This window comes from Salvelinus alpinus, chromosome 26 (assembly GCF_045679555.1).
Source record: "Salvelinus alpinus chromosome 26, SLU_Salpinus.1, whole genome shotgun sequence".
In the NCBI taxonomy this organism is placed as follows: Eukaryota; Metazoa; Chordata; class Actinopteri; order Salmoniformes; family Salmonidae; genus Salvelinus; species Salvelinus alpinus.
In genome coordinates, this window is record NC_092111.1 from 26,145,589 (window position 1) to 26,163,923 (window position 18,335).

The 18,335-nt window shown below is 43.2% G+C and overlaps 1 protein-coding gene across 1 annotated transcript; it reads right to left on the minus strand.

Annotated features, from left to right (window-relative positions):
- Nucleotides 1-13,133: 13,133 nt before the first annotated feature.
- On the minus strand, nucleotides 13,134-17,979 carry LOC139555067 (protein FAM8A1-like). Its single transcript, XM_071368516.1, has 5 exons — nucleotides 17,438-17,979; nucleotides 16,843-16,963; nucleotides 16,571-16,694; nucleotides 15,742-15,881; nucleotides 13,134-15,355 (listed from the first exon to the last, which is right to left on the minus strand). Exons 1-5 carry the CDS (start codon nucleotides 17,853-17,855, stop codon nucleotides 15,211-15,213), a joined length of 948 nt encoding a protein of 315 aa, XP_071224617.1. The 5' UTR covers nucleotides 17,856-17,979; the 3' UTR covers nucleotides 13,134-15,210.
- Nucleotides 17,980-18,335: the final 356 nt, after the last annotated feature.

Consider the following 18,335-nt stretch of genomic DNA (forward strand, 5'->3'; position numbering starts at 1 on the left):
ATATGGTGTCCAGGGCACAGCTGGGGGAAGAAGGTGGTCTATAGCAAACGACAACGGTGAGAGACTTGTTTCTGGAAAGGTGGATTTTTAAAAGTAGAAGCTCGAATAGTTTGGTTACAGATTTGGATAGTAATACAGAACTCTGCAGGCTATCTCTGCAGTAGATTGCAACCCCACCCCCTTTGGCAGTTTTATCTTGTCGGGAAATGTTATAGTTAGGGATGGAAATGTCAGGGTTTTTGGTGGTCTTCCTAAGCCAGGATTCAGACACGGCTAGAACATCCGGGTTGGCAGAGTGTGCTAAAGCAGTGAATAAAACAAACTTAGGGAGGAGGCTTCTAATGTTAACATGCATGAAACTAAGGCTTTTACAGTTACAGAAGTCAACAAAGGAGAGCACCTGGGGAGTAGGAGTGGAGCTAGGCACTGCAGGGCCTGGATTAACCTCTACATCACCAGAGGAACAGGAGGAGTAGGATAGGGTATGGGTACGGCTAAAGGCTATCAGAACTGGTCGTCTATTACGTTCAGAACAGAGAGTAAAAGGAGCAGGTTTCTGGGCGTGATAGCATCGATTCAAGGCATAATGTAAAGACAGAGGTATGGTAAGATGTGAGTACATTGGAGGTAAACCTAGGCATTGAGTAATGATGAGAGAGATATTGTCTCTAGAGACGTTTAAACCAGGAGGTGGAACTAAATGGTGGGTTAAGGCATATTGAGCAGGGCTAGAGGCTCTACAGTGAAATAAGACAGTAATCACTAACCAGGACAGTAATGGACAAGGCATATTGATATTAGGGAGAGGCATGCGTAGCCGGGTGATCAATAGGGGTCCAGTGAGTGATTGGGCTGGCTGGAGACACGGCGATTCAGACAGCTAGCAGGCCGGGGCTAGCAAGCTAGCAGAGGGCCTTAGAGGGATGTCTTGACGTCGATAGACCAGTCGTGATGGATTAGTAGGGTTCCGAGTAGGAGAGGGGTCCCGATCCAATTGGCAAAATAGGTATAGTGGCCCAAGAAATTGGCCGATGGATCTATACAGCTAACAGTCCAATATGCTCTAGACAGCTAGCAGGCCACGGCTAGCAGCTAGCGGGCCACGGCTAGCAGATGGGCATTCAGGGGACGTCGCGATGTACTGGCCAGTTGAGTACCCCCTCGAGCAGATTACGCCGTAGTCCAGACGTGAAGGATCGGCGGGGTTCCGTGCCCCGTACCGGCAGTAGAAGGGGTCCGGGTATTGTAGCCCAGGAGTGGCTGATGGGCCTCTTTAGCTAGCCGGGAGAAAGGGCCTAGCATGGGCTAGCTCCAGGCTAATTTGTGCTTGCTTCGGGACCGACGTTAGCCTGAGTAGTGACTCAGATAGCAGCTAGCTAGCTGCGATGATCCAGATGAAAATGTCCAGAGCTTGCGGTAGGAATCCGGGGATATGGAGAGAAAATAGGTCTGGTATGTTCTGGTTTGAGTCGCGTTGTACAAACTGGCAAGAGCTTTCCGAGCTAAAGGTTAGCTGGTGACCGCTAGCAGTGGTTAGCTGACTACTAGCTACTAGATAGTGAGCTGGCTAGCTTCTGTTGGGGGATTCTGGATTCGAGGTAAATAAAAATGCTTTGGAAATAACAGATCCACACCACATTGGGTGAGGTGGGTTGCAGGAGAGTATTTTGAAGTTTAGGTTTAGAAAAAGATATAAAAAAGATATATATATATACATGGGACACAACAATACGAAGGACAAAGACGTCTGACTGCGACGCCATCTTGGAAAACTTTACCTTACCTCCAAATGGAATATCCACATTCATAAAAACATCACTGTAAAGAATGGGAGAGTAGGCCTAAGTGTTGAATGCTCTTCCTTTCCCACACGTTGTGTGTGTGTGTGTGTGTGTGTGTGTGTGTGTGTGTGTGTGTGTGTGTGTGTGTGTGTGTGTGTGTGTGTGTGTGTGTGTGTGTGTGTGTGTGTGTGTGTGTGTGCGTAGGGAGGCTGCTGTTAAGACTTGGGTGGCTGCCTGGGAAATGTACAAGGAAGAGAGAGGAGAGAGTGAGAGAGAATGAAAGTGAGAGAGAGAGAGAGAGAGAGAGAGAGAGAGAGAGAGAGAGAGAGAGAGAGAGAGAGAGAGAGAGAGAGAGAGAAAAAGAAAGAAAGAGAGAGAGGGGGAGAACAACGAAGAGAGACGGCGAGAGCGACAGAGAGAGAAAAACACTACGTAAAAAGAAGGAACAGTACGTCAGAAATCAGCTCAATGTAATTGAAGAATCCATAGACTCCAACCACTTCCAAAATGGAGATGTATGGGTAAACCACTTCTCCAGTCTTTTTGGCCCTATAACAGAGAACAAACAGCAAAAACATATAATCAACTATTAAAGACAACCACAACCCACTGGATTCTCCAATTACCTTGAATGAACTGGACAAAATACAAACCCTCCAACCCAAAAAGGCCTGTGGTGTTGATGGTATCCTCAGTGAAATTATAAAATATACAGACAACAAATTCAAATTGGCTATACTTAAACTCTTTAACATAATCCTTAGCTCTGACATCTTCCCCAATACTTGGAACCAGGGACTGAACACCCCAATACACAAAAGTGGAGACAAATTTGACCCCAATAACTACCGTGGGATATGCGTCAACAGCCACCTTGGGAAAATCCTCTGCATTATCATTAACAGCAGACTTGTACATTTCCTCAGTGAAAACAATGTACTGAGAAAATGTCAAATTGTCTTTTTACCAAATTACCGTGTGACAGACCACGTACTCACCCTGCACACCCTAATTGACAAACAAACAAACCAAAACAAAGGCAAAGTCTTCTCATGCTTTGTTTGTTAAAAAAAAAGCCTTTGACTCAATTTGGCTTAAGGGTCAGCTATACAAATTGATGGAAACTGGTTTTGGGGGAAAAACATATACAGTGGGGGGAACAAGTATTTGATACACTGACGATTTTGCAGGTTTTGTGCATGTGGAGGTCTGTCATTTTTATCATAGTTACACTTCAACTGTGAGAGACGGAATCTAAAACAAAAATCCAGAAAAACATATTGTATGATTTTTAAGTAATTAATTTGCATTTTATTGCATGACATAAGTATTTGATCACCTACCAACCATTAAGAATTCCGGCTCTCACAGACCTGTTAGTTTTTCTTTAAGAAGCCCTCCTGTTCTCCACTCATTACCTGTATTAACTGCACCTGTTTGAACTCGTTACCTGTATAAAAGACAGGGTCTTCCTGTCCACACACTCAATCAAACAGACTCCAACCTCTCCACAATGGCCAAGACCAGAGAGCTGTGTAAGGACATCAGGGCTAAATTGTAAACCTGCACAAGGCTGGGATGGGCTACAGGACAATAGGCAAGCAGCTTGGTGAGAAGGCAACAACTGTTGGCGCAATTATTAGAAAATGGAAGAAGTTCAAGATGACGGTCAATCACCCTCGGTCTGGGGCTCCATGCAAGATCTCACCTCGTGGGGCATCAATGATCAGGAGGAAGGTGAGGGATCAGCCCAGAACTACACGGCAGGACCTGGTCAATGACCTGAAGAGAGATGGGACCACAGTCTCAAAGAAAACCATTAGTAACACACTACGCCGTCATGGATTAAAATACTGCAGCGCACGTCCAGGCCCGTCTGAAGTTAGCCAATGACCATCTGGATGATCCAGAGGAGGAATGGGAGAAGGTCATGTGGTCTGATGAGACAAAAATAGAGCTTTTTGGTCTAAACTCCACTCGCCGTTTTTGGAGGAAGAAGAAGGATGAGTACAACCCCAAGAACACCATCCCAACCGTGAAGCATGGAGGTGGAAACATCATTCTTTGGGGATGCTTTTCTGCAAAGGGGACAGGACGACTGCACCGTATTGAGGGGAGGATGGATGGGGCCATGTATCGCGAGATTTTGGCCAACAACCTCCTTCCCTCAGTAAGAGCATTGAAGATGGGTTGTGGCTGGGTCTTCCAGCATGACAACGACCCGAAACACACAGCCAGGGCAACTAAGGAGTGGCTCCGTAAGAAGCATCTCAAGGTCCTGGAGTGGCCTAGCCAGTCTCCAGACCTGAACCCAATAGAAAATCTTTGGAGGTAGCTGAAGGTCCGTATTGCCCAGCGACAGCCACGAAACCTGAATGATCTGGAGAAGGTCTGTATGGAGGAGTGGGCCAAAATCCCTGCTGCAGTGTGTGCAAACTTGGCCAAGAACTACAGGAAATGTAAGATCTCTGTAATTGCAAACAAAGGTTTCTGTACCAAATATTAAGCTCTGCTTTTCTGATGTATCAAATACTTATGTCATGCATTAATATGCAAATGAATTACTTAAAAATCATACAATGTGATTTTCTGGATTTTTGTTTTAGATTCTGTCTCTCACAGTTGAAGTGTACCTATGATAAAAATTACAGACCTCTACATGCTTTGTAAGTAGGAAAACCTGCAAAATCGGGCAGTGTATCAAATACTTGTTCTCCCCACTGTAACATTATAAAATCCATGTACACAAAAAAGCACGCATTTCTTTCCACAGGGTCGTGGGGTGAGACAGGGAGGCAGCTTAAGCCCCAGCCTCTTCAACATATACATCAATGAATTGTCGAGGGCACTAGAACAGTCTGCAGCACCCGGCTTCACCCTACTAGAAACTGAAGTTAAATGTCTACTGTTTGCTGATGATCTGATGCTTCTATCACCAACCAATGAGGGCCTACAGCAGCACCTAGATCTTCTGCACAGATTCTGTCAGACCTGGGCCCTGACAGTAAATCTCAGTAAGACAAAAATAATGGTGTTCCAAAAAAGGTCCAGTCGCCAGGACCACAAATACAAATTCCATCTAGACACCGTTGCCTTACAGCACACAAAAAACTATACATACCTCTGCCTAAACATCAGCGCCACAGATAACTTCCACAAAGCTGTGAACGAGCTGAAAGACCAGGCAAGAAGGGCATTCTATGCCATCAAAAGGAACATAAAATTCAACATACCAATTAGGATCTGGCTAAAAATAGTTGAATCGATTATAGAACCCAAATTGAGACTCTGCATCCAGAATTCTGCAAAAATATCCTCAGTGTACAATGTAAAACAACAAATAATGCATGCCGATACCCACTAATTATTAAAATCCATAAAAGAGCCGTTAAATTCTACAACCACCTAAAAGGAACCTTCCTAAAAGGAACCTTCCATAACAAAGCCATCACCTACAGAGAGATGAACCTGGAGAATAGCCCCCCTAAGCAAGCTGGTCCTTTTACTGTAGGTGGTTGTAGAATTTAACTTCTCTTTTCTGGATTTTGATAATTAGCGCGTATCGGCTTAATTCTGCTTACCTCCCCTTGTCTGGTGGAAAGCAGACTGAACCCGGTTTTCATCTAGGATTTTGCCTGTGCTTAGCTCCATTGCGTTTCTTTTTTATCCTGAAAAACTCGCCAGTCCTTAACGATAACAAGCATACCATAATGCAAGGACGACTATGCTTGAAAATATGGAGAGTGGTACTCAGTAATGTGTTGTATTGGATTTGCCCCAAACATAACACTTGGTATTCAGGACCAAAATGTAAATGCTTTGCCACATTTTTTGCAGTCTTACTCTAGTGCCTTGTTGCAAACAGGATGCATGTTTTGGAATAATATTATTTTGTACTGTGGCTTCCTTCTTTTCACTCTGTCAATTAGGTTAGTATTGTAGGAGTAACTGCAATGTTGTTGATCCATCCTAAATTTTCTCCTACCACAGCCATTAAACTCTACAACTGTTTTAAAGTCACCATTGGCCTCATGACGAAATCCCTGAGCGGTTTCTTTCCTCTCCGGTAACTGAGTTAGGAAGGAGGCCTGTATCTTTGTAGTGACTGGGTGTATTGATACAGGATCCAAAGTGTAATGAATAATTTCCCCATGCTAAAAGAACCAGTAGGTTCACTTTTTTGCGAGGCATTGGAAAACCTCCCTGGTCTTTGTGGTTCACTGCTTGCCTGGGGGACCTTACAGATAATTGTATGTGTGGGGTGCAGAAATTAGGTAGTTATTCAAAAATCCTGAGTCCTTTGAAACATATTATGTGACTTGTTAAGCACATGTTTACTCCTGAACTTTTTTAGGCTTGCCATAACAAAGCGGTTGAATACTTATTGACTCAAGACGTTTCAGCTTTTCATATGCAATTCATTTGTAAACATTTCTAAAACACAATTTAACTTTGACATTATTGGGTATTGTGTGTAGGCCAGTGACACAAAATCTCAATTGAATACATTTTAAATTCAGGCTGTAACAAAATGTTGAAAAAAGGGATGCGAATTCTTTCTGACGGCAGTTATTCATCCATGAAACAACACAGTTGTTGTTAAGCCAGAGCCTGGATAATGTCTGCTTCCCAAATGGCACCCTATTTCTTAAATAGTGCACTACTTTTGACTAGAGCCCATAGGGCTACGGTCAAAACGAGTGTACTATATAGGTAATAGGGTGCCATTTAGGAAGCAGTCTGGATAATGTTTTTACTCCAGAATCCTACAGCCAGCGAGTTCCAGGGAGTTTATTAAGGAGAGAGTTTTAGATTAGAAAACTAGGTCAAAGTCCTGATCAAATTCCAACCATGTTATGTCTCTGTTGTGCGATGTTGTTGTCTGATTTGTTCAGCAGAGGTTTGAAACAATGCGTGTGCTTGCGGCTTGGTGCTCGAGGCAAGGAGTAAGCCTACCAAGCCAGTTATTGAATAGGACTAGGAGGACGAGGAGGAACACTATAAGTGCAGCTGAGACTACAGTCTGAACACACACACTACGGCTCTGTCATCAAGTGGTTTTAAGGTGTCTGACTAAGCAGCAGCAGTGGCGGAGCTGACATCAGCACATGCCGACCCAGCACATTCCACATTATTACTACTACAGATGTTTGTTGCCCAGAAGCGATCTGATTGGCTCTGAAATGGGGACGGGACAGCCAATGAGGAGCGGACACTGGGGAGCAGCCAGGAAAGAGATAGTAAATCAATGAAGGATGACCCTCCTTCTGCTAGTTGAATGACTTTCAACTCTGTCATAACTACACTATATATACAAAAGTATGTGGACACCCATTAAAATTAGTGGATTTGGCTATTTCAGCAACACCGGTTGCTGACAGGTGTGTAAAATCAAGCACACCGCCATGCAATCTCCATAGACAAACATTGGCAGTAGAATGACCTTACTGAAGAGCTCAGTGACTTTCAACATGGCACCGTCATAGGATCTCGCCTTTCAAACAAGTCAGTTCGTCAAATTTCTGCCCTGTTAGAGCTGCCCCGGTCAACTGTAAGTGCTGTTATTGTGAAGTGGAAACGTCCAGGAGCAACAACGGCTCAGCCGTGAAGTGGTAGAACACACAAGCTCACAGAATGTCAGTAAAGTCAGTAAGTAAGAATGGGACTGCCGAGTAGGTTCCAAACTGCCTCTGGAAGCAGCGTCAGCACAATAACTGTTTGTCGGGAGTTTCAAGAAATGGGTTTCCATGGCCAAGCAGCCGCACACAAGCCTAAGATCACCATGCGCAAATGCCAAGCATTGGCTGTAACGCACACAGCCATTGGACTCCGGAGCAGCGAAAACGTGTTCTCTGGAGTGACAAATCACGCTTCACCATCTGGCAGTCCAACGGACAAATATGGGTTTGGAGAATGCCAGGAGAACGCTACCTGCCCTAATGCATAGTGCCAACTGTAAAGTTTAGCGGAGGAAGAATAATGGTCCGGGGCTGTTTTTCATGGTTCGGGCTAGGCCACTTAGTTCCAGTGAAGGGAAATCTTAACACCACAGCATACAATGTAATTCTAGATGATTCTGTGCTTCCAACTTTGTGGCAACAGTTTGGGGAAGGCCTTTTCCTGTTTCAGCATGACAATTCCACCATGCAAAAAGCGATGTCAATACAGAAATGGTTTGTTGAGATCGGTGTGGAAGAACTTGACTAGAATGCACAGAGCCCTGACCTCAACCCCATCAAACACCTTTGGGAAGAATTGGAATGCCGACTACGAGCCAGGCCTAATCGCCCAACATCAGTGCCCGACTCACTAATACTCTTGTGGCTGAATGGAAGCAAGTCTCCGCAGCAATGTTCCAACATCTAGTGGAAATATTCCCAGAAGAGTGGAGTCTGTTATAGCAGCAACTCCATAATAATGCCCATGATTTTTGAATGAGAGTTTCGACTAGCAGGTGTCCACATACTTTTGGTCATGTAGTGTACATTGCCTCGTTCCATATTCCTGCAGTATGACATTTTAGCTTTTATGGTTTTTGTGGACATTTGGTTTGCAAAGTCTCTCTTTCGGTTAGGTATACTTTTTAAGATGCTCTGTTCCTATAATATGTTTGCCTCCCTCTTGGCTACTCACTCACACTCTATCTCCATCTCTGTCAGCTGCAAAAGATAGGCATACTGTAGGGCTAGAGACAAACACACAGACAGTAAGTCAGAAAGACAGACATGTATAACAGACAGACAGACAGACAGACAGACTGCCCTACGATCCCTCCCAGCTGTAGCCAATAGGAATGCAGCCAGCCAGCCAGCCCAAAGCAGAGTTATGAGATAGCTCCAGTATAATGGAGTTGGTTGCATGCGGACCCCAGAGAGTGTGATTTCCCTGCCTTATTCAAACAGCTGACAGACAAGCTATGGCAAACTCTACGGTCTTACTCTGCCATTTTAGGACTGCAGCAGAACACAAAGATCAACTGTTGCTCCCTTCATCTCAGACCAGTGCACCTCTTCACCCCTTCACAACCAGTCTTGAACTCATTCTCACAGGCCTTTGACATTAGGGAGAGAGGAACAGGCAATGAGTCATTCAAAGGAGGGGTATTAGGGGTTTGTCTGTAAAATAGCACATGTTGTTTCTCTGGGAGAAAAACCAGTTTGTTGGATCTTAAAGGGATACTTTGGATGTTGGCAATGAGACCTTTTATCTACTTCCCCAGAGTTAGATGAACTCGTGGATACTATTTTTATGTCTCTGCGTGCAGCTTGAAGGAAGATGATAACTAGCGTTAGCACAATAACTGAAATTCAATGGGTATCTCTGCAGATACCCATAGACTTCCAGTATTTGTGCTACCTCGAGTTAGCATTGGCTCGCGGTAGCACAAGTTCAGCTGACTTGGGGAAATAGATAAAGGGCCTCATTGCCCAAATCCATAAGTATCCCTTTAAATTGAGCCAGTTTGCAACAGAAAATGTTAATTATTATGTAGATTATAATTAATGGACATTTTTGTGGGGATTGATTTACAGTTTCCGTAAGAGAAAATCAAACCTAACATTAAAAACTGGAAATGTCAAACTTCAAAAGCCTTTTTAAAGCTCAAATACATTCATAAATGTGTTTATTTCAATTTCCTGCATTGTAGGAAAGTTCTCCTGAAACACGGTGATCAAATTAAGATCCTGTAGTCGCTTAGGTTGCTGCTCTACCCTTGAAAATAAACCTTTTTAACACTTTTAACAGAATTAAACAAGCCTGTCACATACTGACCGCGAGGTCAAGGAGTTCAACATGATCAACTTTCCTACCATTGTTTTCTCATCTCAGTATTATGTAACACCATAACTCTAGTAACTCATAATATACTACTACACATTACTAGTACTAATGACTATAGTGAAGAAGACAATGCCACTGTATGAAGAGGATATTAGACTAGTCTTGACAGCCATGTTATGAAAAATGAGGCCCCCTGCTGGGCTTCAAGAGAATTACAGAAATACCTCTCCAGACGCAGCTTTTGGACAGACGTGACGATTTGCAGACAGCATTTTCCCAGCTGTGGCATTTCAGGATCCATGCTACTGTAGGCCTCTAACCCTACCTGATAGTTGTCCTCGTTGGGCCAATAACAGGTAGGTAAAGAGAGACGGATGTACAGTACACTGACTGCAAACACAGACGCACAGATTAGGAGGAGGTCATACACAGGACTACATGTACCTGCCAGCCAGGTCTGCTGACCTCACTTAGCCTGGCACCAGACATTGGGAAGCCTGTTGTTACATTACAGAGGAACAGTACTGTTTGGGAAGCCTGTTGTTACATTACAGAGGAACAGTACTGTTTGGGAAGCCTGTTGTTACATTACAGAGGAACAGTACTGTTTGGGAAGCCTGTTGTTACATTACAGAGGAACAGTACTGTTTGGGAAGCCTGTTGTTACATTACAGAGGAACAGTACTGTTTGGGAAGCCTGTTGTTACATTACAGAGGAACAGTACTGTTTGGGAAGCCTGTTGTTACATTATAGAGGAACAGTACTGTTTGGGAAGCCTGTTGTTACATTACAGAGGAACAGTACTGTTTAGGAAGCCTGTTGTTACATTACAGAGGAACAGTACTGTTTGGGAAGCCTGTTGTTACATTACAGAGGAACAGTACTGTTTAGGAAGCCTGTTGTTACATTACAGAGGAACAGTACTGTTTGGGAAGCCTGTTGTTACATTACAGAGGAACAGTACTGTTTAGGAAGCCTGTTGTTACATTACAGAGGAACAGTACTGTTTGGGAAGCCTGTTGTTACATTACAAAGCAACAGTGCTGTTTGCTCACACGTTCTGACTTTCAGGAGCAACTCAGGTAAGGATCAGTGTTACCTTATAACGCAATGGTTGTGTGTTCAAATCCCAGTGATCACATAGACATACAAAAAATGTGTCCACTCACTGCACTGTAAGTTGCTTTGGATAAAAGTGTCTGCTAAAGGGAATATATAACATTTTTATTACTGTCAAGTGACTTGGCATCTTTGTTGCCCTTATTGAAAAGTCTCTCGCAAATGTTCCATTACTCAAACTTCTACATTACAAGCTGTGCATCGGTGTACATAGGAGACTCATTAAAAGAGATATCAAACAGAACAAAAGAGGGCAAATGCCATGGTGTCTGTCTGCGTCTCTCCTGACAGAACAACAATTACAGCAATTGAAGAACAGAGAGAACGGAGATAGTGTGTCTGCGCCAGAGCCCATAGAGAGAAGCTGCTGAACTCTACTGGGCTCCTCTTGTATAATAACTGCTCTTGAGCTTTGGTGAGACTCTATGAATTTTAATCGAGTTATGCTGGGTATTCCATAGCCTCCAGTCCCTCTGGTGAGAGATCTGAAAGAATTTCCAAGCACGGTCTCCCTCTCTCTCTCTGTGCCCCTCTCCCTCCCTCCCTCTCTCGTTCTCTCTCCACATTGTATTAGATACACTTGGGCATAATTATTGCTAAGCCTCTCTCAGTTCTTTGGCGTAGAGGACAACTTTCTCCTCCCAGCAACAAATTTGCTACTAAGATACCTCAGCACAGCAGTGAACCCTTTACACATAGCTAGCACAATAAGCTATAACATGTTCATATAACTATCCAATTTCTCTAGTTTATGTTCTGTGTGAGACATTGTGGATACGTGCATTGCGCCTTGCAAACGCAGCTGGCAAAGGAATGCAATGGACAAAAGCACTAGCTTAGTGGGATACACACACACACACGCACACACACACACACACAATGAGTCACTTGATACTGTCCTTCTCACCCTGTTGTCTCCTTGACCTACATATTTCAACTGGGGGAAATATTTCATTACACTCATTCAGTCCCAGAGAAAAGAGAGTTGAGTTTGGGCTTTGCACTGAAGGACGTATCACAATGCCAGCATCTGCTTGAGGACTGACAGAGAGAGAGGTAGAGAGACAGTGAGGAAGAGAGAGAGAGACAGAAAGAGAGTGACAATGCCCCTGAAAGCCAAGCCAGCAGTGATGATTTATAGCTTTTGCTTCATTTGTGCACATGGAGAGAGAGATAATGATGTGTGGAGACTGGTGATTACTAATGCATAAGAATTAATGGAGCTGCTATTTAGGGAAATGATACAGCTATACAGATCTATACAGAAAGGGAGAGAGCAGGCAGGACAATGGTCTCTAACTGAAAAGCAGTGAGACAAAAACACCCATGGAAATCCTCATTTATGTGGTTCAGAATGATTGCAGGTTAAGATTCAAATGGATAGTTCACACAAATTACAAAATTACTCAGGAAGGAAAGCAACATTTCATTTTATAATTTGGATGAACTATCCCTTTAAGGAAAGTAAAGCTTGAGTTTTACCAAAACAGAATTCAACTAGAACAAACAATAGTCGATCTCATGGAAACCAACAGACAGTTCAGAGGTAGTGACTTCCTTCCCACCTCTCCTTATACTTGCTATTTTCACGTTAGTAGACTCGTTATTTTCCCTTCCAACACCTCGTTTGCCTGCGAGAGCTCTTAATTGGCTATATCAGCACATTTTATTCACTACAACTGTACATCATGTTACACATTTCAATTAGCTCAGCATTCTAAGCAAACAAAATACTCTGAGTACAAAAATGATAAATAAACTATATTATTCATCATAAAGTGGTGTATTTTCTGCCTAACAACAACTTGTTGCTGTGATATAATAGAGCAAATAGTGAATGTGCTCCACGTTTAAGATAACCTTAACACTATCCCATGGCTGTTGGCAAAACCCTAAATAATCGTTTCACTACAACACAGGTCTAAGACCAATGCCATAAGGCCTGACTCAGCAGAGGAGAGCAAATGATGTCCTAGGATGAGAAGGAATGCCTGCAGTGTAGTCAACTGCACATGTTTTAGTCCAGTGCAATTTCAGGACAGAGGCTGTGTTAGTTTGAGTGTCATCCAAGTTGAAGGGAGGGACAGACACAGTCAGACAGTTGGCATGTGCCTGCCAGATCAATGTTAGAGCCAGCCAGACAGCCACTGTGAGTCTTCAGTACAGTAACCCATCTATTAAAATAGAAGGTACTGTATGCATGTCATCTGTCACAGAATGTACAGCACATCAAAACACATATGCTCTCACTGCTGGTTATGACATGATCATCATTAAAACGAGCCATTCAGCATTAGCCTGCTGTGTCATCAGCCAGCCAAAAGGAAGTGAGAGGGAGTGAGGGAGAGAGACGAAGAGAGCCGACCAGCCCGCTATGAACCCACTGGCCCAGCCTGGGGGGGGGGGGGAGACAGAGACACATCATTACAACACTGTATATAGACATAATATGACGTTTTATCTCTTTATTCTTTTGGAACTTTTGTGTGTGTAATGTTTACTGTTATTGACGGAGCGAGAGACAGAGCAAGACAGAGAGACACAGACAGAGAGTCAGACAGAGAGGAGTACATTGTTTCTTTCTCTCAGACAAGTCACCAGAAAAGACAGCAGAGGAATTTGATGACTGACTACTACAGTTTAGAGCATGTGATCGGAGTGTGTGTGACTGAGTGTGACTGTATTTTGAGCATGTCTGTGTCACTGAGTTCAAGTGGAAATGAATCCATGGAAAAACATGGTTGTTTATTGTTGACTAGTGTGAGTGTGTCCTCGGTCGACCCTGCTCTACGCTCTTCTAGTCATTCATTCCATCCAACTGGAGTTTATTAGCAGGAATTTTCCAGGACATACTGGCCTACAGGGCACTACTGGCAAATAGGAGAGGGGGAGAAGGAGGGATGAGAGGAAGAAAGAGCAGAGGAAATTGATGGTGCTTTTCCACTGAAACTTACCCCCACACTAGGGTGTCGTCAGTGTTTAATGTACCTCTAGTGTTATTGTGCTTCCTTCAGGAGTGTGACACTAAAGACTTGTGGTGAGCAGAATCAACAACATCTGCATTATTCAGGACTGTTGCTTTGTCACATGGTGTTATAGTCCACAATTGGCCATTGTTATGTACATGAAAAGGACCAAGGGCCTTGCCTTGGCTCCAGGTTAGAGCAGGTCCACCGGAACACAGATGCAGTGAAACATTGATGCTGGCCTGTGTAGATGAAAATAGAAAAGTCAGAACCTTTTGGGTAAAACACTGGGGTTAATCCTCATGGGAAATGTGGCATAATGAGCTTGGAAGAGGAGAGGAAGCCTTGCATGAAGTCAAAAGTGATATTTGCTCTGTTTTGTTTTCTATCTCCCCCTGTGGTTAAACATTGTAACTGTTTAGTGTTTCACTACAGTGTCGTTGGTGATTAAGCATGAAACTAACAGACACAATAAAGCCACATATTAATAGACCCATGATACATTTACTATATCAAAATAGAAGTCCTGGACCTGTATTCATATGCTGAACTATAACATGTACAGTGCTGTCTGGGAGATGTACATAAAGTGTAGTGTGTACAGTAGTGTAAAGAATTACATTGTAAACTCACTTTAGGGTGGTAATTTACACTCATGCATTTAAGGTTAGCCTGTGTAAGGGATAAATTGTCAAACAGACTACCCTGAGTCATGGTTTGTGAGTCCAGACATAGCAGAAGTGTGGATTCCTACACACACCTATGCAGACACAACCAGCCAACCTCCTATTTGTGAGGAAGAGTCTGGAACATCCAGATTCTAATCTGTGATTTGGATCAGAATGACAACTGTCTGAGTCTGGCTCTGGTGAAAAAGGAACTAGACAGTAGAATGCAAACCTGCTGCTGAAAATGTGGCCCAGAAAGACAGACAGCCTCAAGGCATAATTCAGAGGAGTTCAGTAAATAAAAAAGACCCAAGTAACAGTTTTTCGTTCCATTTAGACAATGCAGAATGGCCACTGTGCAAACAACCGTGTCACATTTCACCTTTCATCTTGACCTGGAAAAAGCCCTTATCCATATACGAGTCAGTCTACAACTGCATATAAACATCACATACACTAATACAACTTCTCGAACATTCCATTGAAATATTCAGCTTGTCTAGCTATGTAGTAACTAGGGAAAGGTTTAGTAACCATACTTTATGAATGAAGAAGATAAAACAACCATGATTTTCTGTTCTGAGGCCTCCCCATGAGACTTCTTTATACTGTTGTACCAAACTCCAATCTGTCCTGAGTGGGTTTCAGTCCGAGCCGCATGTATCCATGGATAGACTGTAGGCCTAGTTCTGTATTACAGGCTTTCTGTTCAGTTCTAGAAGCCCAAGGTCTGGGTTGTGTTCAATAGGAGAGAAACGTTTTCATACTTAATGAAACAGGAAGGTACCTGAACATGTCCAATAAGAACACAGATTTACATTTTCTGTTGCAAAGTGTTATGCTACGGTGTTCCATACTGAACAGGACCCTGTTCAGATCAACTATAGGGTATTTTATCTGGCCCCTCTGCGCTGCACCACGATGGTTCCAGCTACAACGTCATAGACAGTCCTGTTGTGTTGGAAGAAGAGGAGGATAATGAAGACGGGGAACAGGAAGGCAATGGAGAAGTTCTTGTTCAACGCCCGCACCGTGGAACTGGGAGGGAGAAAGGGTTTGAAGTTACTTTTACAGGACTTGACAATAGATAATATTAATTACATAGCAATAACCTAAACATGAAATACCAGGTTAAGATCAGTGGAAAAAGTACCATAAAATGAATTGCTAAAAAAAAGAAAACAAGGGTTAAATCCCCATTTTCAAAGAATGCTTTTCTCCATTTCAGAGGTATGCTTCACATCTTCATAGCATACTACATAGCTACTGAACTTACAAGCACTCATGCTCCAGTGAGCATTTGTGTGTGTTTCATATTCAATGCTCACAGTCAAAGTTATCATGGTCACACGGAAATGCAGTCATATTTTCATCTGTTTTTAACGGAACTAAACAAGATGTGTCACATGCAATCAGTGACTTACGCTGACAGGGTGACGTTAGATGCCGGTACCACCAGTACCCGGTTAGGTCGGACCAGGACTGAACTGTTACATGTCACGACCCGAAGACCAAGGAGGAACTTCCCTGGGGTGGCACCACCCGCACCCCAGATACAGATGATCTGAGAGGAGGAGGAAGGTCAGAGTGACAGTGGAAATATATCATGTCAAATATTCTTCATAAAGTTCAATGCTGATGCAATCCCCACATATCACCATGAGACATTATCTGTGGTAGGACATGATTCATGTGTTTTCCATTGTGAATACAGGGGTTTAGGTTGTCACTCATTCGCAATGCTTTGTAACTTTATGTATAACCAACATTACCCATCTTATGCTGGTGTAGGCAATTAAAAGGTCACATACTAGCCTTAACCTTCTCAGGTAGCTACACTGAGACTGCACAATTGTTCTCACTGGAAACTATAGCCTAATCTCAGACTGACATAAGATCAATACTCAAATACCCACCTCATAGAAACGGACCAGCTCCCTGTTGACCAGAGATACTGTACCTCATAGATACTGTACCTCATAGAAATACCCACCTCATAGAAACAGACCAGCTCCCTGTTGACCAGAGATACTGTACCTCATAGATACTGTACCTCATAGAAATACCCACCTCATAGAAACAGACCAGCGCCCTGTTGACCAGAGATACTGTACCTCATAGATACTGTACCTCATAGAAATACCCACCTCATAGAAACAGACCAGCTCCCTGTACACCAGAGATACTGTACCTCATATAAACAGACCAGCACCCTATTGACCAGAGATACTGTACCTCATATGAAATACCCACCTCATAGAAACAGACCAGTACCCTGTACACCAGAGCTACTGCCATCATCTTCTGCAGGTCCTCCATAGACGTGTTCTCATCTATCTCCTCAACTATGAAGTGGGTGACGAACTTAGTGATGTCCCTGTGGGGGAGAGTAGAGTGGAATACAATAGAATAATCATGGCCTATGATGATGCTGAAAATAAATGTTCATTAATGTTATTTTCTTGTATTTCTTTCCCTTCCTTCAAGGGCATGGAAATGATAAAAGGCGAGACTGATTGACTCACTTCATGCCACTAAGGTGCATAATCCACAGGATGATGGTTGCCTTGACGCAAAATAAAATAAAGAAGTCCACCGTCTCTGCTAGGAATCTGTGGAGGGGAGAAGGGATGGTGTATTCCCGGCCTGAGGGGGAGAAGACAACTTCAGATATTGTACCCAGGTAGATTATGTTGAACTAATTTAGAGAGAATGTGAGCAGACCTACTTTAAACCCCTGACCAATCCATTTAACTTTGTTCAGCCAATTAAGTCAATGCATAGGTGACTTGCCATAGGTCAGGTGGGCTCAAGTGCTGACTTAAAATGTGTTCTATTCAGATCAACAAGGCCTCTGCAGATTGTAAAGATATGCATGAATAGGTAAGTACACATCAGCTGTTTGCTCAAGAAACTGCACATGTGATCCTGTACAAGCAACTAATTCTAGTAATGAATAAATAAAGGAACGGTGTCTTTGTTTGTTTGACCCGAGTAGGCCTAGATCTACTTGATTTAACTAGTTCGTTGCTACATGACACAAAAACGACCTGCTACACCTAGCGTCAGTCAGTGAGTGTAAGCCTATAGAGCGATTGTCATCATAGACTTGTAGTGTACCTGCTTGAGGTGCGTTTCCGTTCTGTTGTTGCACTGGCCTTGCATCATGAGGCAGTGTCCCAGCTGTCATCTGCTGCCCTGTCTGAAAACCCGTAGTAGGGGGCGCAGGGAATGGAAAGGGGTACCCTATTCCCGGATAGTTGTACCCATATCGGGCATCTAAAGTTGGTTGTCCAACGTGCCATGGAGTTCCAGTCGGCGCTTGATAGTTTCCAGCTACGGGAAAATTGCACGGAGGAAAAGGAAACGTAGTCAGAGTCATCCAGCTTTGCCAATTTGCATAGCCCCAGTAGTACTGCCACATCCATTCCTGTAACTTTGCGCAGTATTCAGTTGTGGCGTTGACATTTGTTTGCGCTTCTTGGCTCTCCTCGGACCGCGAACTCAGCCCATTCTCTGTAGTACTGGCTGTGGCCATGGTTAAACCCCTTCTAGATCTCACTTAAATACCTTAAAGCGTAAAATGTCTTACCCCAGCAGCTAATCTCCTGCTACAGTTACCCATCCTAGTTTACTCTGAGTTGGAAGGTTCCATGTTAGGTACAGAAAACAGGGATACCCGGAACAATGATTCCACAAAAGTATCCAGTTTGCAAATTAATTAGATGTTAGTTATATAAAATAGTTGATAATCGGGTTTTCATTAAACTTTACATTCAATCTAAATAAATATATAATCTTATTATTGGTTAATTACACCAATTACAACCCGATGACACCCCTAGAACAATAGTGGTTTTGACCATGTACTCTTGTTCCCTGTCAGGTTAAAGGGACAGTCACAAAGGATTTCAGTAACGTTCAAACCAAATATGATGTAGTATTATTTCGAGGAACTCACTTCAAATCTAGATTCCCAATTTATTCATTATTTGTGTCATTCATTATGTCAGTGAGA

What these genes read in the sequence shown, in the direction of transcription:
- LOC139555067 (XM_071368516.1), bottom strand. Translation starts at nt 17,855, where the DNA reads ATGGCCACAGCCAGTACTACAGAGAATGGGCTGAGTTCGCGGTCCGAG. An exon ending in CGGAAACGCACCTCAAGCAG is followed by an intron (nt 16,964 to 17,437) that starts GTACACTACAAG and finishes TCTCCCCCTCAG; the next exon opens with GCCGGGAATACACCATCCCT. An exon ending in TACTGGTCTGTTTCTATGAG is followed by an intron (nt 15,882 to 16,570) that starts GTGGGTATTTCA and finishes TCCTCCTCTCAG; the next exon opens with ATCATCTGTATCTGGGGTGC.